Below are 16,039 nucleotides of genomic sequence, written 5' to 3'. Positions count from 1 at the left end.
TTAATTGTAGTAATAGTACTGGCCGCTAGGCCTGATTCAAATAGAATATTAAAAAAGGTTACTGTCAGATTCATAGTCATCATCTCAACCTTTGAGTCCCTTAAAAATTTTGCAAGTTTCTTAACAGCCGAATCATACTGTCGAAGGGTGGATTCCCTTTTATCCGATTCTAGAAATAGGGTATTTTGAGGATCAATATATGCACCTCTGAGCTGCAAATTTCATGGAGACCATAAAGTTTGGGCACTCTGAATCTTTGAGGAAGCGAACACATAGCGAGTTTGTACTATTTGTGTTAGTATTGGATTGGGTATCTGTCGAGGGTGGAGACCCAGTTCCACCAGCAGGGGAAACCAATTGCTCTTGAGCCAGTTGGGGGCTACTAGAGCAACCTGGCCTTTGAAAGTCCTGAGTTTGTCCAACACTTTCATCAACAGATTTATTGGTGGGAATAAATAAATTCTCTCCCAAGTGTTCCAGTCCAATGACATTGCGTCTGTGGTGTAAGCCCGAGGGTCCAGGTTGGGGGCTACGTAGCACTCTAGTTTGTGGTTGGACTCTATTGCAAACAGGTCTATCTGGAGACCCGGGACCTGAGACAGGATCCATTTGAATGATTTCCGGTCCAGTGACCACTCCGACTCCAGCGGAGTCGTCCTCGAAAGTGAGTCCGCCATTACATTTCGTACTTCTGCTAGATGGACTGCTGACAGATGCCACTGATTTGATGCTGCCATGGAAAATATTGCTAACATCACTCACATGGTTGATGTGACTTGACTTGGAACCCCCTCTGTTTATGCAGTGGACTATGACTTCGCTGTCTAGAACCAATCTGATATGTTGGTTCCTGGCTGGAGCCAGTCGTTTTAGGGTTAGGAATACCGCCATGGCCTCTAAGACATTGATATGGAGTTGGCAGAATACTGTCGACCATAGTCCTTGGACTTTCCTGTACTGGGAGTATCCCCCCAGCCTGTTAAGGAGGCGTGTGTGTGAATGACCAGTTTTGGAGGTGGATATTGTAAAGGAACGGATTTTGCCAGATTTTTTACCTTAGTCCATGGCTGAAGTCTTCTCCTCAGAATTGGTGGAAGTCGAGCTCTTTTGTCTCGATATTTCTCGTTTGCCCTGGAGCGCCATACTCGGTTTATATCCTTCAGTCTGGCCTTCAGTACAATATCTGTTACCGAGGCAAACTGCAGGGCACCCAGGATTCTCTCTTGATTTCTCCTGGACGTCAATTTGTCCTTGAGAAAACGTTTTGTGTTCTTTGCTATTTCTGTCCTCTTGGCTGTTGGGAGACGTAACGTGTGGGAATGTAGATCCCATTGTAATCCCAGCCATTGAAACTTGGTCTTTGGGACTAGGCGAGATTTCTTAAAGTTGATCTGGAACCCCAACTGTTGTAGGAATTTTATCACTCTGTTTGTTGCCGTGAGGCAGTTCTCGACGCTGTCTGACCAAATGAGCCAGTCGTCTAGGTAAGCTACTATTTGAATTCCTTAGGTTCGTAATTCTTGGATTACCGTCTCTGCCAGTTTGGTGAATATCCTGGGTGCTATGTTGAGTCCGAATGGCATTACTTTGAATGCATAAGCTTGGTTGCCTAGTTTGAAGCCTAGAAACGGACGAAAATGCCTTGCTATCGGAACGTGATAGTAAGCATCTGTAAGATCTATAGAGGTGGTGACGGCCCCACGGGGAAGTAAGGTCCGCACCTGAGAGACGGTTAGAATATGGAACTTGTCGCACCGAATGTAAGAATTCAGATGAGACAGGTCCAAGATTACTCTTCACTTGTCCGAGTCTTTCTTTGGCACGCTGAACAAGCGACCTTGAAATTTCAAGAGTTTTACCTCTTTGATTGCATTCTTTTGTAATAGATCTTTTGCATATAAGACTAGCTCCTCCGTTGGAAGTTGATGGAAACTGGTTAGTGGAGGGGGCCCTTCTATCCAACTCCACCCCAGACCTTTGGAAATTATGCTGAACGTCCAACAGTTTCGAAAGGTGTAGAGTCTTCCTCCTACCCGAGAGTTCTCAATGATTCCCTGCGGATTTACCTCCTCGGCCTCGAAAAAGGGTCCTTCCGCTACTTCTGTTGCGAAAGTCCCTCTCGCACCAGAGCCTCTGGCGCGTTGGTAACCCTGGAACGCACCCTGGGTTTCATAATTGGGGTTAAAGGCAGGGGAAGTAGCATAAGAGGTAGTTGCTACCTGGGCCTGAGGAACCAACACATATTGCTGTTGGGGTTGTCCTTTTGAAGTGGAGGGCGTTACCGGGATAGTCTGAACTAGTTGTTGCGACTGCCGGTTTTGGAAGGATTGGAGAGGTCTCAGCCTCTTCCTACCTTGAGATTGGTTGCTGGCAGGCTCGAACTTGCGTTTGAGGACTAGGCCCCACCGAACCTTGAGGCTCTGATTGACTCTGGCAGCCTCGCTGAGGACGTTATTGACGAGATCCTCCGGGAATAAGTCAGGGCCCCAGATTGGGGCTTTAATGAGCTTGTTAGGCTCATGTCTGATAGTGGCCTCAGACAGGACGTGTTTACGGCAACGACGTCTGGCCGCAAGGAAGTCGTAGGCATCAGACAGCAAGGTCTGAAGCAATGACTTTGTCAGGACCTTAAAAAGGGGTTCCTCTTCGTACATTAGAGAGTTCATGGATCTACTCAACCGGGCCCAAGCTTCAAACTCGAGACGTATCAAGGACTCAGGAAGCCTGGGAAGTCGTTCACTGAACTGTGTGGAAGCACAGTCAGTGCTTAGCTTATCCGCTGTGAACGGGGCTGGGGCGTTAGTCCAGCACTCGTGGTCTCCCGGGAACAGGAGGGAAGTCGGGTCCATTTCCCGCAGTTGTGGTAACGGCTTGTCCTCGTTAATGGCTTGATGAGCGAGGTCCATCATCTTTGTGACACACGGAGTGGGGGTTTGCTCGTCTACCACGAACATCGTTTAGGAGCTTATATGGGGTGTTAGCATAGTGTTAACACACTCCCATTCGTTTAGGGTCCGGACTCAGGTGGACTGAGACTGTTCCTTCGGGTAGATCACGGTCTCCTTAGGAACTTTATCCAATCGTACAAGAGCCTCCTCTGTTAGATGAGCAAAACCGGGGAAGGGGAACTGGAGACCCGGCGGGTAGAACTCAAAATCTTCAATAGGCCGGGTGCCACATCCCTCGATGGTTAACATACCATCCTTGAAAGGGGAGTGCAAGGCCATTCTCCACGGGTTGCCTTTGACGAACTCCGGGAGCATAGAAGCATCTGGGATAACATGTTGTTGTTGCGGCAGTCCCAAACGCATGAGGCTCTCAACGAGACTCTCTTGGTTTTATACCCTCTCAGTGAGGGACGTCATCAGGAAACCAATTTGGTCCAATAACCGGCTCGAAAAGGCTTCCGGATCGAAGGAAGCCTCCGGGGTCTTAGTTTTGAGCCTGTCTTCGCTCTCGACCCATGAGAGGAAGAAGAAGCTACAACTGAGTCTTTGGGGACTCTGGCAGACAATGTTTTCACAGGTTTAGGGGATTTGGAAGACTTGCGGGTCTTCAATTAGGGGGTCCGTAGAGACTTAACCTTAGGGACAACAGGACGTGGCCTGATATCAGCTTCGTGCTTCCCTGAGAACCCCTGAAAAGAAGAATTAGCAGAAGAGGTAGGAAAAGTTGGGCTAAGGAGAGTAATCTTAGCCTGGGACCCACCTGCCTCACCTACCTAGCTCTGGCTCGTCGAGAGCCATAGGTTCAATGTCGAAGTTGATAGCCGCAACGTCCTCCACAATCGCTTCTCCCATCACTTCGTGGTCCTCAGACAAGAGCGGAGCCTCGCTGATCTTCGTAATGATGGGGTCCGCCACATCCTTGGGGACCGCAGCCGAGTTCATAGCGTTAGGGTATATCAGGGCACACATTTCTTCGGACAATGTAGTAGTAGGTTGGCCAGGGCACCAGCCACCCGTTGAGATACTACCGCTAGAGAGTTATGGGGTCTTTTGACTGGCCAGACAGTACTGCATTGGATCCTCCTCTCTGGTTACGGTTCATTTTCCCTTTGCCTACATACACACTGAATAGTCTGGCATATTCTTTACATATTCTCCTCTATCCTCATACACCTGACAACACAGATTACCAAACAATTCTTCATCACCCAAGGGGTTACTGCACTGTAATTGTCAAGTGCCACTTTCCTCTTGGTAAGGGTAGAAGAGACTCTTCAGCTATGGTAAGCAGCTCTTCTAGGAGAAGGACACTCCAAAATCAAACCACTGTTCTCTAGTCTTGGGTAGTGCCATAGCCTCTGTACCATGGCCTTTCACTGTCTTGGGTTAGAGTTCTCTTGCTTGAGGGTACACTCGAGCACACTCTCCTATCTTATATCTCTTCCTCTTGTTTTGTTAAAGTTTTTATAGTTTATATAGGAGATATTTATTGTTGTTACTCTTCTTAGAATATTTTATTTTCCTTTTTTCCTTTCCGCACTGAGCTATTTTCCCTGTTGGAGCCCCTGGGCTTATAGCATACTGCTTTTCCAACTAGGGTTGTAGCTTAGTAAGTAATAATAATAATAATAATAGGGTTTCTTCGCCTTGACGTTGCGGGCGAACCCGCCGACCCAGACCTTAAGGGTCGCCAAGGCAGAAGTCTTGGAAGGCTGAGAGCTCTGAAAGAGAATAAACCGTTACTAATAACAAAGTGACTTCGTCGAAGGAAGTGTAACAAACTTGTAGACCGAGATTAAATGTTTTAATTCGATCAGAGATTACAATGGAAATAACAAGGAAAATCCAGAGATTAAATCCGAAGTAAATCTAGATAGTAACGACAGGGACACCTACCGAATCTGCGGTAAGCATGGAGACAAGCCCGTAGCAGACCACGCAGTTGTCTGGATGCCAGACGATCAGATCATCCACCTGGACAGCGCAGTGAGCATGCGATCTGCAAACATCGTGGCCGCACGTTTGTTGAAGCACGGCCGCACAGGCTGTCATCTGACAGCGAACCACCTGTAATAATAAAGATACATAAGTATTCCATAGTAGGTTATTATCCCAAGGGGAACCCGGGTGCTCCGGGTACTAAACTTAAACCGGTATAGAACCGGGATAAATACTAAGAATAACAATCCAAACCGGTATAGTAATCGGGGTGGAAAAAACTTAGCATAAGTAGTAATTAATGAAAGTGTTAAAACAAATCCGTAATTAGTTATGATCATTCAATAAGAGTATTGTCACAAAGGGGAGACATACTATCCCGTTGTTACCGGGGAAGTATAGAATAAAATTAAAATAATAGTGACATGCTTATTCTGTTGGCTCCGGGGAGACAACTGAGGTGGACCCGGGGGTCACAACCAGCCTACCGGGGTAGAAGAGTCAAAAAGGGAGGGAGGGAGGAGCCAATGACTCCCCGCCAGCCACAAGGACCTTAACGAACAGAGACAATAAATATATAATAAAAACCAATAAATAAAAGCTCTAACGCAATTCCCCCACTAACAAATAGTCTACATAATAGTAGAGACCCAAGAGGGATACGGTACGTAACGAAGGGAATCACGCTGAATAATACCCAATACACAACCGAAATCCCCCCAGCCGACCGATGGCCAATCAGAGCGGCGGGGGGAAAAAAGGGCTACGACAAGGCATGTAAGCGAGCGTACTAGACTATAACCTCGACAGCTGTTCTCGGTTCAGACTAAGGGAAGGAGTCAGTAGGTATCCCGAGGGAGGGATGAGTAGGGGAGGGGGGAGGCTGGAGAACGAGAGGACTTGACCCATAAAGCAAAACAGCTGACTCCAAAGTCTCTGAGAGACGTGAGGTATCCCTGGAGGGGGATAAGGGTATGGGGTGCCATACACCAATAGAGGGAGAGGGAGGAGCCAGCGAGAACTAGCCAATGGTGGCTCGAGGCGATCGCGTGGACAGAGGAAGGACAGGAGTACCAACCTGTCCAAACAGAACCACAAGATAACAAAACGGAATGATCATATACGGATAATAAAAATAAAGTAAAATAATGTAAAATAATGTAACATGACGAACTAGGTTATAAGGTATGCACAAGCTAAATATAGGTAGTAAGAGAGGGACCCAGGGGGAATGGCAGGGAAAGAATGAATAACAAAGCCGAGCCCTCTAGCGCGGGTAGGTACCGAGCTGGACAGGGTGGCCAACACAACTTCTAAATCGGGTAGATGCCGATCGGTAGGATAAGAAAACTAGAATAAAAACTGCCAAGAGAGAGTCCCACTCGAACTAAAGGCATCAAATCTTAACCAGTTGGTAATATGAAATAAAAACTTGAATAAAAAAACACCATAACGCGGTAATAAAACCTTTCAGGTACGCGCCTCGAAGGGTAGCAAGCAAGCCAAACCTGAAGTTCAAAAGCTATGATACGTAACATAATATCAGAATAGCAAAGTGTTAATCGGTAAAATACTCCAGCGTAACAGGTTCAAAATGAATAACAATTAGTATAGAAGACTAATTGCAAGGCGTTAAGAATGAGCGAAGGAGGTAGCAAGCCAACATGGCCACCGCGGAGCGGGGCCATCGGAACTGAGAAAAAACGAAAACTCTAATAAAAGTAAAAATAAGGGCAATGCTACCTCCAAAAGCTCAAAACTCATAGATCTAGTACTTAACTTGGATGAGGAAACTTGGGAATCCGACATCTCGCACTAGAGCAGGAGAAAAACACCGAAAAACACAGCCAAAAAAGCACAACAAACAGACGTGATGATGCTATGAAAAAGGAGTGACGTACAGTAGTTGGCGTGGGTTGAGATGGTGGTAGTAGCATTCAGTGGTGGGTGTTGAACGGCACCTCGCTGTAACGGGGATATTGAAGAGGAGATATCTAAATGGCGCGAGACCTCTGGTTGTGATTTATCACGCCCCAGTATTATACCGACACCTTATATAGGTGAGCGAGCTGGGTTCAACCCTGGAATTCCTATGCAACTTTTTTCTCTGGTAATTCATAGCAGTTATATACCTTAGAAATGATGCAAAAGGAGCATTTCACGGAGCGGCACAGGTGGAGCCCAGAAATGTTGTTGTAATTATTTCATTTGCTGAATGAAATGTCTGTAATGACTTCAACGTCGTGACGTGTTACATGCCTCGTTCGTATGGTTGGTTGAAGTGTGAAGGGTCTTATTCTGATTGGGCAGGTGCAAGCCCCTGCAGTTTAAAGGTTTAAAGGTCGCTCATGAATGGCAGAGGCAAGGGACAATGCCCTAGAGACTGACCATATATTATATATGTTCAGTGCCCAAGCCTCCTCTCCATCCAAAATAGGACCAGGGAGGACCAGGCAGTGGCTGCTGATGACTCAGCAGATAGACCTTTAGGCTCCCCCAAACCCCCCAACCTTAGCTCACAAGGATGGATAGGTTGCAGACACCAATGGCACTAACGTGTCTGAGCGGGACTCAAACCTCCGACTGGGAAACGCCAGACAGAGACGTTACCAATCAGTTAGACAAAATATACATACTCTTTACACTTTGGGGTTAGACAAGATCTACATAATCTTTAGACTTTGGGGTTAGACAAGATATGCTTACCCTTTAGACTTTGGAGTTAGACAAGATCTACATAATCTTTAGACTTTGGTGTTAGACAAAATAGTCTTACCCTTTAGACTTTGGAGTTACACAAGATCTACATAATCTTTAGACTTTGGGGTTAGACAAGATATGCTTACCATTTAGACTTTGGAGTTAGACAAGATCTACATAATCTTTAGACTTTGGGGTTAGACAAAATATGTTTACTCCTTGAACTTTGTGGTTAGAAAAAAAATACATACTCATTAGTGTTTGGTGTTAGACAAGATCTACATGCTCTTTAGACTTTAGAATTAGACAAGATATACATACTATTTAGACTTTAGAATTAGACAAGATATACATACTATTTAGACTTTATATAACAATGTATGAAATATTAATAATGAATTACGAAGCGTATGTTACAAAAAAGGACAGTTAAATTTTAATAAGATACAAGCGAAGGACTGAAAAGCAATTTAGTATTTACATTTTCTTTATCACAAGAATCTTCTGAGAGATTGAATGTTAATATTAATTTTGCAATACAGTATATAAAGACGGAAGTATGTCAATGAAAACCTCTACATGAATGTGAATGAAATAGGCCTAGATTAGATATGTTTAAAAAGCTTGAAAACGAAACAGTGAAAGTTTAAAGCAACTGATAAAAGCTTGAGACAAAGAAATAACAGATTAATTATGTTTCTTGTTATTTACCTACTGGGTAATCAGCAGCCATTGCCTGGCCCTCCCTGGTCTTAGCTTGGGTGGAGAGGGGCCTTGGGTGCTGGTCATGTGTATATATGGTTAGTCTTAAGGACACTGTCACTGTCCCTTTCATCTGCCATTCATGAGATGCCTTTAAACCTTTGGCGTGTCTTGTGGTCTCTGGGTTCAACATCTGAAAAAGGAAATAAATTAATATTCTAATAATTTTATCTATCATTACATTAGAGAGAGAGAGAGAGAGAGAGAGAGAGAGAGAGAGAGAGAGAGAGAGAGAGAGAGAGAGAGAGAGAGAGAGAATACCAATTTAGAAAACTCATTTCCCCCAAAAAATATTTCAAAAGTATTTTTCAATACTCATATTTACAACTACAACAATAACCAGGTTCCTCGTTGCTCACTCCACTTTGTCGTTTCATATTATTATTATTAAGCTATGAGCCCAGGGGCTCCAACAGGGAAAATAGCCCAGTGAGGAAAGGAAGCGAAGAAAAATAATTTATTCTAAGATAAGTAACAGCATTAAAATAAAACGGATTTTGAGCGAAGCGAAAAATCTATTTTTGGGTGAGATGGCCATGTCGTCCTGATGGAAGTTCCTATAGGGTAGCTTCCTAGGGTATATTACAACTACGGCGATATTCCCAGAGAATTTACCTTAAGGTACCCAGAATTCTAACTCCTGGAGCGAATAACCCTAATGAAAGGGATATCGCGACATATCAGAGGACGTATTCTTGACACGCCACATGGCAATCTGCACCCCAAACAGAGATAACACATCGAGGGGTCAATTGGCAAGAAACGAAAACGGGAAAGAAAAAGGGGGAGCCGCTCCCAAGGCTCCCTCTTCTCCAGTTTCGTAAGCGTGCCTGGCGCCAATCCTGGCGCCATCTGTATTCATTGTAGCGTACACGAGGTGCTACAGATACTGTATGTAGGGAGGGGTCCTACAGCCCTTTCATAGAAAGGGAAGGGCGGGTCCATCAGGACGACATGGCCATCTCACCCAAAAATAGATTTTTCGCTTCGCTCAAAATCCGTTTTTTGGGCTCAAGCCATGTCGTCCTGATGGAAGTATACCAGAGCATTACTGTATCTGTGGATTCTCAGAACGTGCCGTACCCCCGGAGGTAATTTTTCCCGGTCGACTAGACCTAGAGACCTAAGATGTTACTGTTATACATCTTTTCAACTAACCATAAACCATGTTAGAGCTTCCTGCCCCCTACAGGGAAGAGTCCTACTAGACTCTGGAAAAGTCTCGAAGAGTACATATACCTATGTATGAATACCAGGCAAGATAATATAGTGGTCTCGCCCTATATTAAGTAAAGCATAGTTTGTAAAGAACCACTGCGTCAATATGAAATATCGACCAGTTCTCCGCACGATACTTGTATTGGACAAAGGTTTATATCCGCATAGGAGGAAACTTGTAAAACCGCCACCGTCCCCTTCTGGGACGGAGTCCTCCCGTTAAGGGAAAGCATAAACCAAAGCAACAAAGCTTGAATAAAGGAACAATTCTATTAGAATTATCCCAGATAAAGTACATAGAATGAATGCTCAATTATACCAATAAATTGACACAGGTGAAGGAGACGCAAGGTTCTCAAGAACAAGTTTATTGACAAACAATAAATAGACAGGTTAACAACAATTATATATATATATATATATATATATATATATATATATATATATATATATATATATATATATATATATATATATATATATATATATATATATTATATACAGTGAACCCTCGCTACTTCGCGGTTCGACAATCGCGGATTCACCACTTCGCGGGGTTTTTCCATAACCCATATATATATACATATCGCGGATTTTCCGGAAAATTCGAAAATACCGCGAAATCTGAAGACCCCCAAATACGATATTTTGTTACCTGTAATTCCATTAATACTGTAATTAGTAATATCTGCTCTTACTGATTGTTCATTGCATTACATATGATATATAATTCAGCACAGAAAGAAATAAAACACGAAAAGAGAATGTGATCATACGATAATTCAGTACGTAGTAAAATTAAATCGAACATGAAACGCAAATCAGATGCAGTCATACCATATTAGAATGGTGTGTACTGTAATGGATGTGCTTCTTTTCCATGAATCTTTTGTATGTATACGTACGTAGTACAGTACTGCATCCAATAATATTCTTTGTTGCAAAAATCACATTTCGAATAAGCGTACGAGAGAGAGAGAGAGAGAGAGAGAGAGAGAGAGAGAGAGAGAGAGAGAGAGAGAGAGAGAGAGAGAGAGAGAGAGGTGTAAAATAGCGTACGTAAAGTGTGTATTATTATTATTGTTATTATTATTATTATTATTGTTGTTGTTAATAAAATTATTATTGTTATTATTATTATCATTATTATTATTATTATTATTATCATTATTATTATTATTATTACTGTACAGTATTATTATCATTATTTATTATTACTGTATTACGGTATTGTACTTAATCTACGTACGTTCAGTATGCGCGGGACATCTTCTATGAGTAGGTAACCAACGCATCATAGTACTGTAAGACGGGTTGTGATTGGTTCAAGCGCTGATAGATGACGAATCAGAACTCAAGTTTTGTTATCTAGCCTGTGATTGGTGTTTTGCCCGCATCTTCTACCCGCAGCATCAAAGTTCTCGCGGGGCTGGATCGTTCACTCTCTGTTACCGCGTATCGCTGAGTAGACGTTCTTAAGTTTGTGAAGTTTAATCTGTGCTGTGTGCGACCTTTTTAAGTTGAACTTTTTGTTACAGTACTGTACGTAAATCCTACTGTAATGGCTCCCAAGCGTTCTGCTTCTCTTAAGGCTGGTAGTGAGCCTAAACGCCACCGAAGGATGATGACGATAGCTGAGAAGGTTACGCTTCTCGACATATTAAAAGATGGTAGAAGTTACGCGGCCGCCGGCCGCCATTTTGGCATCAACGAATCCACCGTTCGCTATATCAAAAAGGACGAGGCGAACATTAGAAAGACGGCTGCAATCACCTTTAGCAGATCAGCGAAGCGAGTCGTTACAACGCGTAATAAAACGATCGTACGCATGGAAGGTGCTTTAGCTGTGTGGATTGCCGACTGCCGGAAGAAGAACATAGCGTTGGATACGAACACCATCCAAACAAAGGCTTTGAGTTTATATGAGAATTTTGCTGCAAAGGAACCTAAAGACGACGACGGCAACCATGCTGAAGATGATGATGATGCAGATGATCCTCAACCAGGGACATCCACTGATTCCCAGCCTCAGAAACGTTTTTCCGCAAGCAAAGGATGGTTCGCGAAGTTTCAGAAACGCTTCGCCCTGAAAAGCGTTTCCCTGCATGGGGAGTCTGCTTCCGCTGACACTGCCGCTGCTGAAACTTACGTGAACCAGACGTTCAAGAATATTATCGCCGAAGGTGGATACAAGCCGGAACAAGTCTTTAATATGGATGAGACTGGCTTGTTTTGGAAGAGAATGCCGTCGCGAACTTTCCTGTTCAAAGAGGAAGCCAAAGCCTCTGGCTTTAAGGCATTCAAGGATCGCGTTACCCTCGTGATGAGTGGGTATGCTGCTGGATTTTTGTTAAAGCCGGGGCTTATTTATAAGTCGAAAAATCCTCGCGCTTTGAAAAATAAAAATAAGAATCTCCTTCCCGTGTACTGGATGCATAATCAAAAAGCATGGATTACGAAGATGCTGACCTCCAACTGGTTCCACCAGTATTTTATCCCGCAAGTCAGTAAATATCTCTTAGAGAAGGGCTTGCCATTCAAGATCCTTCTCCTTATGGATAACACTGGTGGACACGCAACTGACCTGTTGCATGAGGGCATTCAGGTTGAGTTCCTGCCACCCAACACCACGTCATTAATTCAACCGATGGACCAGGGGGTTATCAGGGTGTTCAAGGCCCTCTGCACGAAGAATACCTTGGCGGACCTCGTTGCGTGTGTGGATGCTGCCCAAGATGACGAGGATGAAGATTTTAACTTGAAGGCGTACTGGCGGCAGTACACCATAGCCACGTGCCTGCAGAATATTCAGAAGGCACTTCAAGAGATGAAACCTGCAACCGTGAATGCGAGCTGGAAGAAGTTGTGGCCCGATATTGTTTACGATAACAAGGGATTTACTCCGTCGGAAATCCAACACTCTGCAATACGGAAATCTGTGCAGTTGGCTGCCATAATTGGAGGTGACGGGTTTGGCGACATGACGACTGAAGACGTCGACGAGTTGTTGGACTGCCATTCCCAGCCCCTAACTGACGCAGACCTCGAAGACCTGACGAAATCGGCAAGTGAGGAAGAGAGTGATACCCAGGAAGAGACCCAAGAAAATGTCGAAGAAACAGGCTTAACATTAGAACGGCTTGCCAAGGCCTGCAACCACGCGAAGGAGTTGAAAGAAATGTTGCAAGAGTGGGACGAGGATATGGTTCGCTCGATGCAATTCTGCAACAAGGTTGATGACATAATGACTCCCTACAAAATGCTCTTGGATCGAAAAAAGAAGCAGCGGCAACAACTTCCGATCACAATGTTCTTCCAGCCTCGCAAAAAAGAGCCAGTTCCTCCTGCTAGTACGCCTTCGGAAGAAATTGAAGTTTCCCAGGAAGAAGTTGAAGAGGTGTCCCAGGAAAAGACACCTCCGTCTGAAGACGTAAAATACTATCATTGGCTGCACAGTAGAACACATCATCAGCTTCATCATCATCATTTCTACTGTGCAGCAAATTCATCGCCATCACCATTCAAGTTTTTCTTCAACTTCTTTCGTGGTGAGTACAGTAACAATCTTTATTTTTTACTTTAATATTCTTACTGCCTGTTTTATAGTTTAGTAATGTACGTACTGTATGCATTAAGTTAAAGGGAAGGTTTTAAAAGTCTACATGTTGTAACCTATCATATTTTTTTTGTTTAAAATTTACATTTACGTACGTAAAACAATCTCTCTCTCTCTCTCTCTCTCTCTCTCTCTCTCTCTCTCTCTCTCTCTCTCTCTCTCTCTCTCTCTCTCTCTCTCTCTCTCTCTCGTAAATTGTTTTCCTGCTTTGCTACGTACAATACTGTATAATTTATATTTGTAAGGTAACATATTTTGTAAATGCTTTTACTGTAAATACTGTATGTACTGTATCATTATTTATCACTATCATCATGCGCGTTAAATGCCTTGTTTGTTCTGAGCGTGGTTGTTTACTGAGCGTACACGCCGTCGTTTCAGGCGGCGTCATAAAGAAAAACATTTCATTTGGAAGTCCTAAGAAAAATACGTAAACTAAAACATTGGTAATAAACAAATCAACATACAGTACAGTACTGTATAATCAATATAATCGATGCAAAAACTAACCTATACATATATGTGTACTGTACACATTATGATCAGAGATGAACGTAAACAAAACATTGGTTGCCATTTTTTATCGTGCTTTTTAGGTGTTTAGGAAAAGCATGATATAAAATCGCCTTTAATATTTGTGCCTGTTTTAGTTTAGGGTGCTGTAGTACATGCATTAAGTGTTCTGTACATTAAAGGGTGGTTTGTTAACAGTAATACGTACAAGGGAAGGTTTTAAAAGTCCGAATATACATGTTAAATAAATAGGTAAATATGATGTCACTACTTCGCGGATTTTCACCTATCGCGCCCGCGTCTGGAACCTATCTACCGCGATAAACGAGGGTTCACTGTATATATATATATATATATATATATATATATATATATATATATATATATATATATATATATATATATATATATATATATAAGAGAGGATAACCCAAAACTTTAAGCATAAGTATGATAGTAAACAGAACTTGTTTATCTGGAAGAAAAAACATTATTGCCACTTTTAAGATACCGAGGTATCAAAGTCATAAAAGTCTGTATTACACATCAATCACATTAGCGTTAGAAAACGCTCGGCACACATGTCTGCACTTATGCTAGGTTCACCTTTGGAAATGGAACAGTCTACGTGGGCAACTCAGTGCCCTCACTTAGTTTGTAGTACCGTAAGTAACTACACACTCACCCTGGAATTAATCGTCCCAATTAAAACCACTGTTCCTCGCAGAGTTAAACAGTAGGGTTAACGACGCGACCCACTGCTACCACAGATCTCTTCAGTTCCTCTACTTGCTTCGCATAGTGGCGAAAGAACACTCTGGAAGACTTCCAGCCAGTGTATGAACGGAGATGTTCAAAATCCATACAATTAAAGAAATTTAAGGATGAGGCAACTTTCCTCGGATCGTGACCTGCGGGTGTACTGTCAGGATCCGCTCTGCGAATAAAATATGTGATTTTCGCTCTGAGTTGATTCAGAGATAAATTTGAGCCTGATGTTTCTCCCCTGAATAGTTGACCACCCTTGAAGTCTGAAGTTCTACGAAGATAGACCTTTAGGCATTCTACCAGACATAGAGATGCATCTTCTTTCAGAGGGCAGATTCTCCAGGGACCCCACCTGTTGGTGGGTAACTCATTCTTGGCGAGAAACGTAGGATCCGGAAACAGGTTCAGTTCTCCCCCATCCAGGAACTGAACACGACCTGCCTCTCTCGAGAGGGCTACAATCTCACTAACCCTGGCCCCGGACGCGAGTGCAAATAGGAAAATAACTTTTTGTGTCAAATCCTTTAACGCACACTCCTTATTGCTCAACAGAGAAGCGAAATGAAGAACTTTGTCTAAAGACCATGAAATGGGCTTTGGAGGTGCTGAAGGTCTGAGCCTAGCGCAGGCTTTCGGAACTTTATTAAAGATCTCGTTACCGAGGTCGACCTGGAAGGCATATAGAATGGGTCTTGTCAAAGCAGACTTACACGCCGAAATCGTGTTAGCTGCCAACCCTTGACCATGGAGGTGGATGAAGAAAGATAAGCAGAAGTCTGTCGAGATCTCCTGCGGATTCTTCGCCTTGACAAAGGCCACCCATTTTCTCCAAGATGACTCATATTGCCTTTAGTAGATTTGCACTTATATTCCTCTAGGAAGTCTATGCTGGCTTTCGAAATCCCGAAACGCTTTCTCACCGCTAGGGAGAGAAAATCATGAGCTGCAGGGTCCGGGTTTTCTGTAATGAAGCGCAGACAGTCGACTTCTGGACTCGCTGGGTCAGAACTGGATCTGGTAGCGGTACAAACTTCAGCCGTAGTTCCAATGCCAAGGGGAACCACACGCTGTTCGGCCACTTGTGGGCCACTATTGCCGCTACCCCCTTGAAGGATCTCAGTTTGTTGAGGACCCTCAACAGAAGGTTGTGAGGAGGGAACAGATAAATCCTGGACCATCTGTTCCAGTCGAAGGACATCGCGTCCACTGCTTCCGCTAAGGGGTCCTCGTACGGGGACACGTACAGGGGCAACTTCTTGTTGTCTTTCGTCGCAAAGAGGTCTATCTGCAGTTCTGGGACTTGATTCAGAATGAAGGAGAATGATCCTGCGTCTAAGGACCATTCCGACTCTATCGGTATGAACCTGGATAGAGCGTCCGCTGTCACATTGCGGACTCCTTGAAGGTGAACTGCCGACAGGTACCACTTCTTCTTTTCCGCCAATCGGAAGATGGCCAACATCACCTGGTTGAGAGGTGGTGACCTCGATCCTTGTCGATTCAAGCATCTCACAACTACCTCGCTGTCCATCACCAACCTTATGTGGATCGAGTGACGCGGGGAGACTTTCTTTAA

At 43.7% G+C, this 16,039-nt stretch overlaps 1 protein-coding gene and 1 long non-coding RNA gene across 3 annotated transcripts in view; one reads left to right on the top strand and one right to left on the bottom strand.

The window, feature by feature from the left end:
- Positions 1–16,039, top strand: part of LOC137633405 (uncharacterized) — a 360,609-nt gene that overhangs the window by 145,715 nt on the left and 198,855 nt on the right. The window lies entirely within an intron of this gene.
- The window catches only part of LOC137633404 (elongator complex protein 2-like), a 273,506-nt gene continuing 265,598 nt past the window's right edge, over positions 8,132–16,039 (bottom strand). The window contains exon 7 of one of the 2 annotated variants that reach the window (XM_068365630.1): positions 8,132–8,481. In XM_068365630.1, coding sequence (XP_068221731.1) covers positions 8,429–8,481 — 53 coding nt within the window. In that variant the 3' untranslated portion in view covers positions 8,132–8,428. The remainder of the gene's footprint in view (positions 8,482–16,039) is intronic. The other variant, XM_068365629.1, reaches the window with a different exon arrangement.

Source organism: Palaemon carinicauda, chromosome 43, assembly GCF_036898095.1.
Source record: "Palaemon carinicauda isolate YSFRI2023 chromosome 43, ASM3689809v2, whole genome shotgun sequence".
In the NCBI taxonomy this organism is placed as follows: Eukaryota; Metazoa; Arthropoda; class Malacostraca; order Decapoda; family Palaemonidae; genus Palaemon; species Palaemon carinicauda.
Note: the sequence above shows the minus strand (reverse complement) of the source record. Positions and strands in the feature narration are given on the sequence as shown.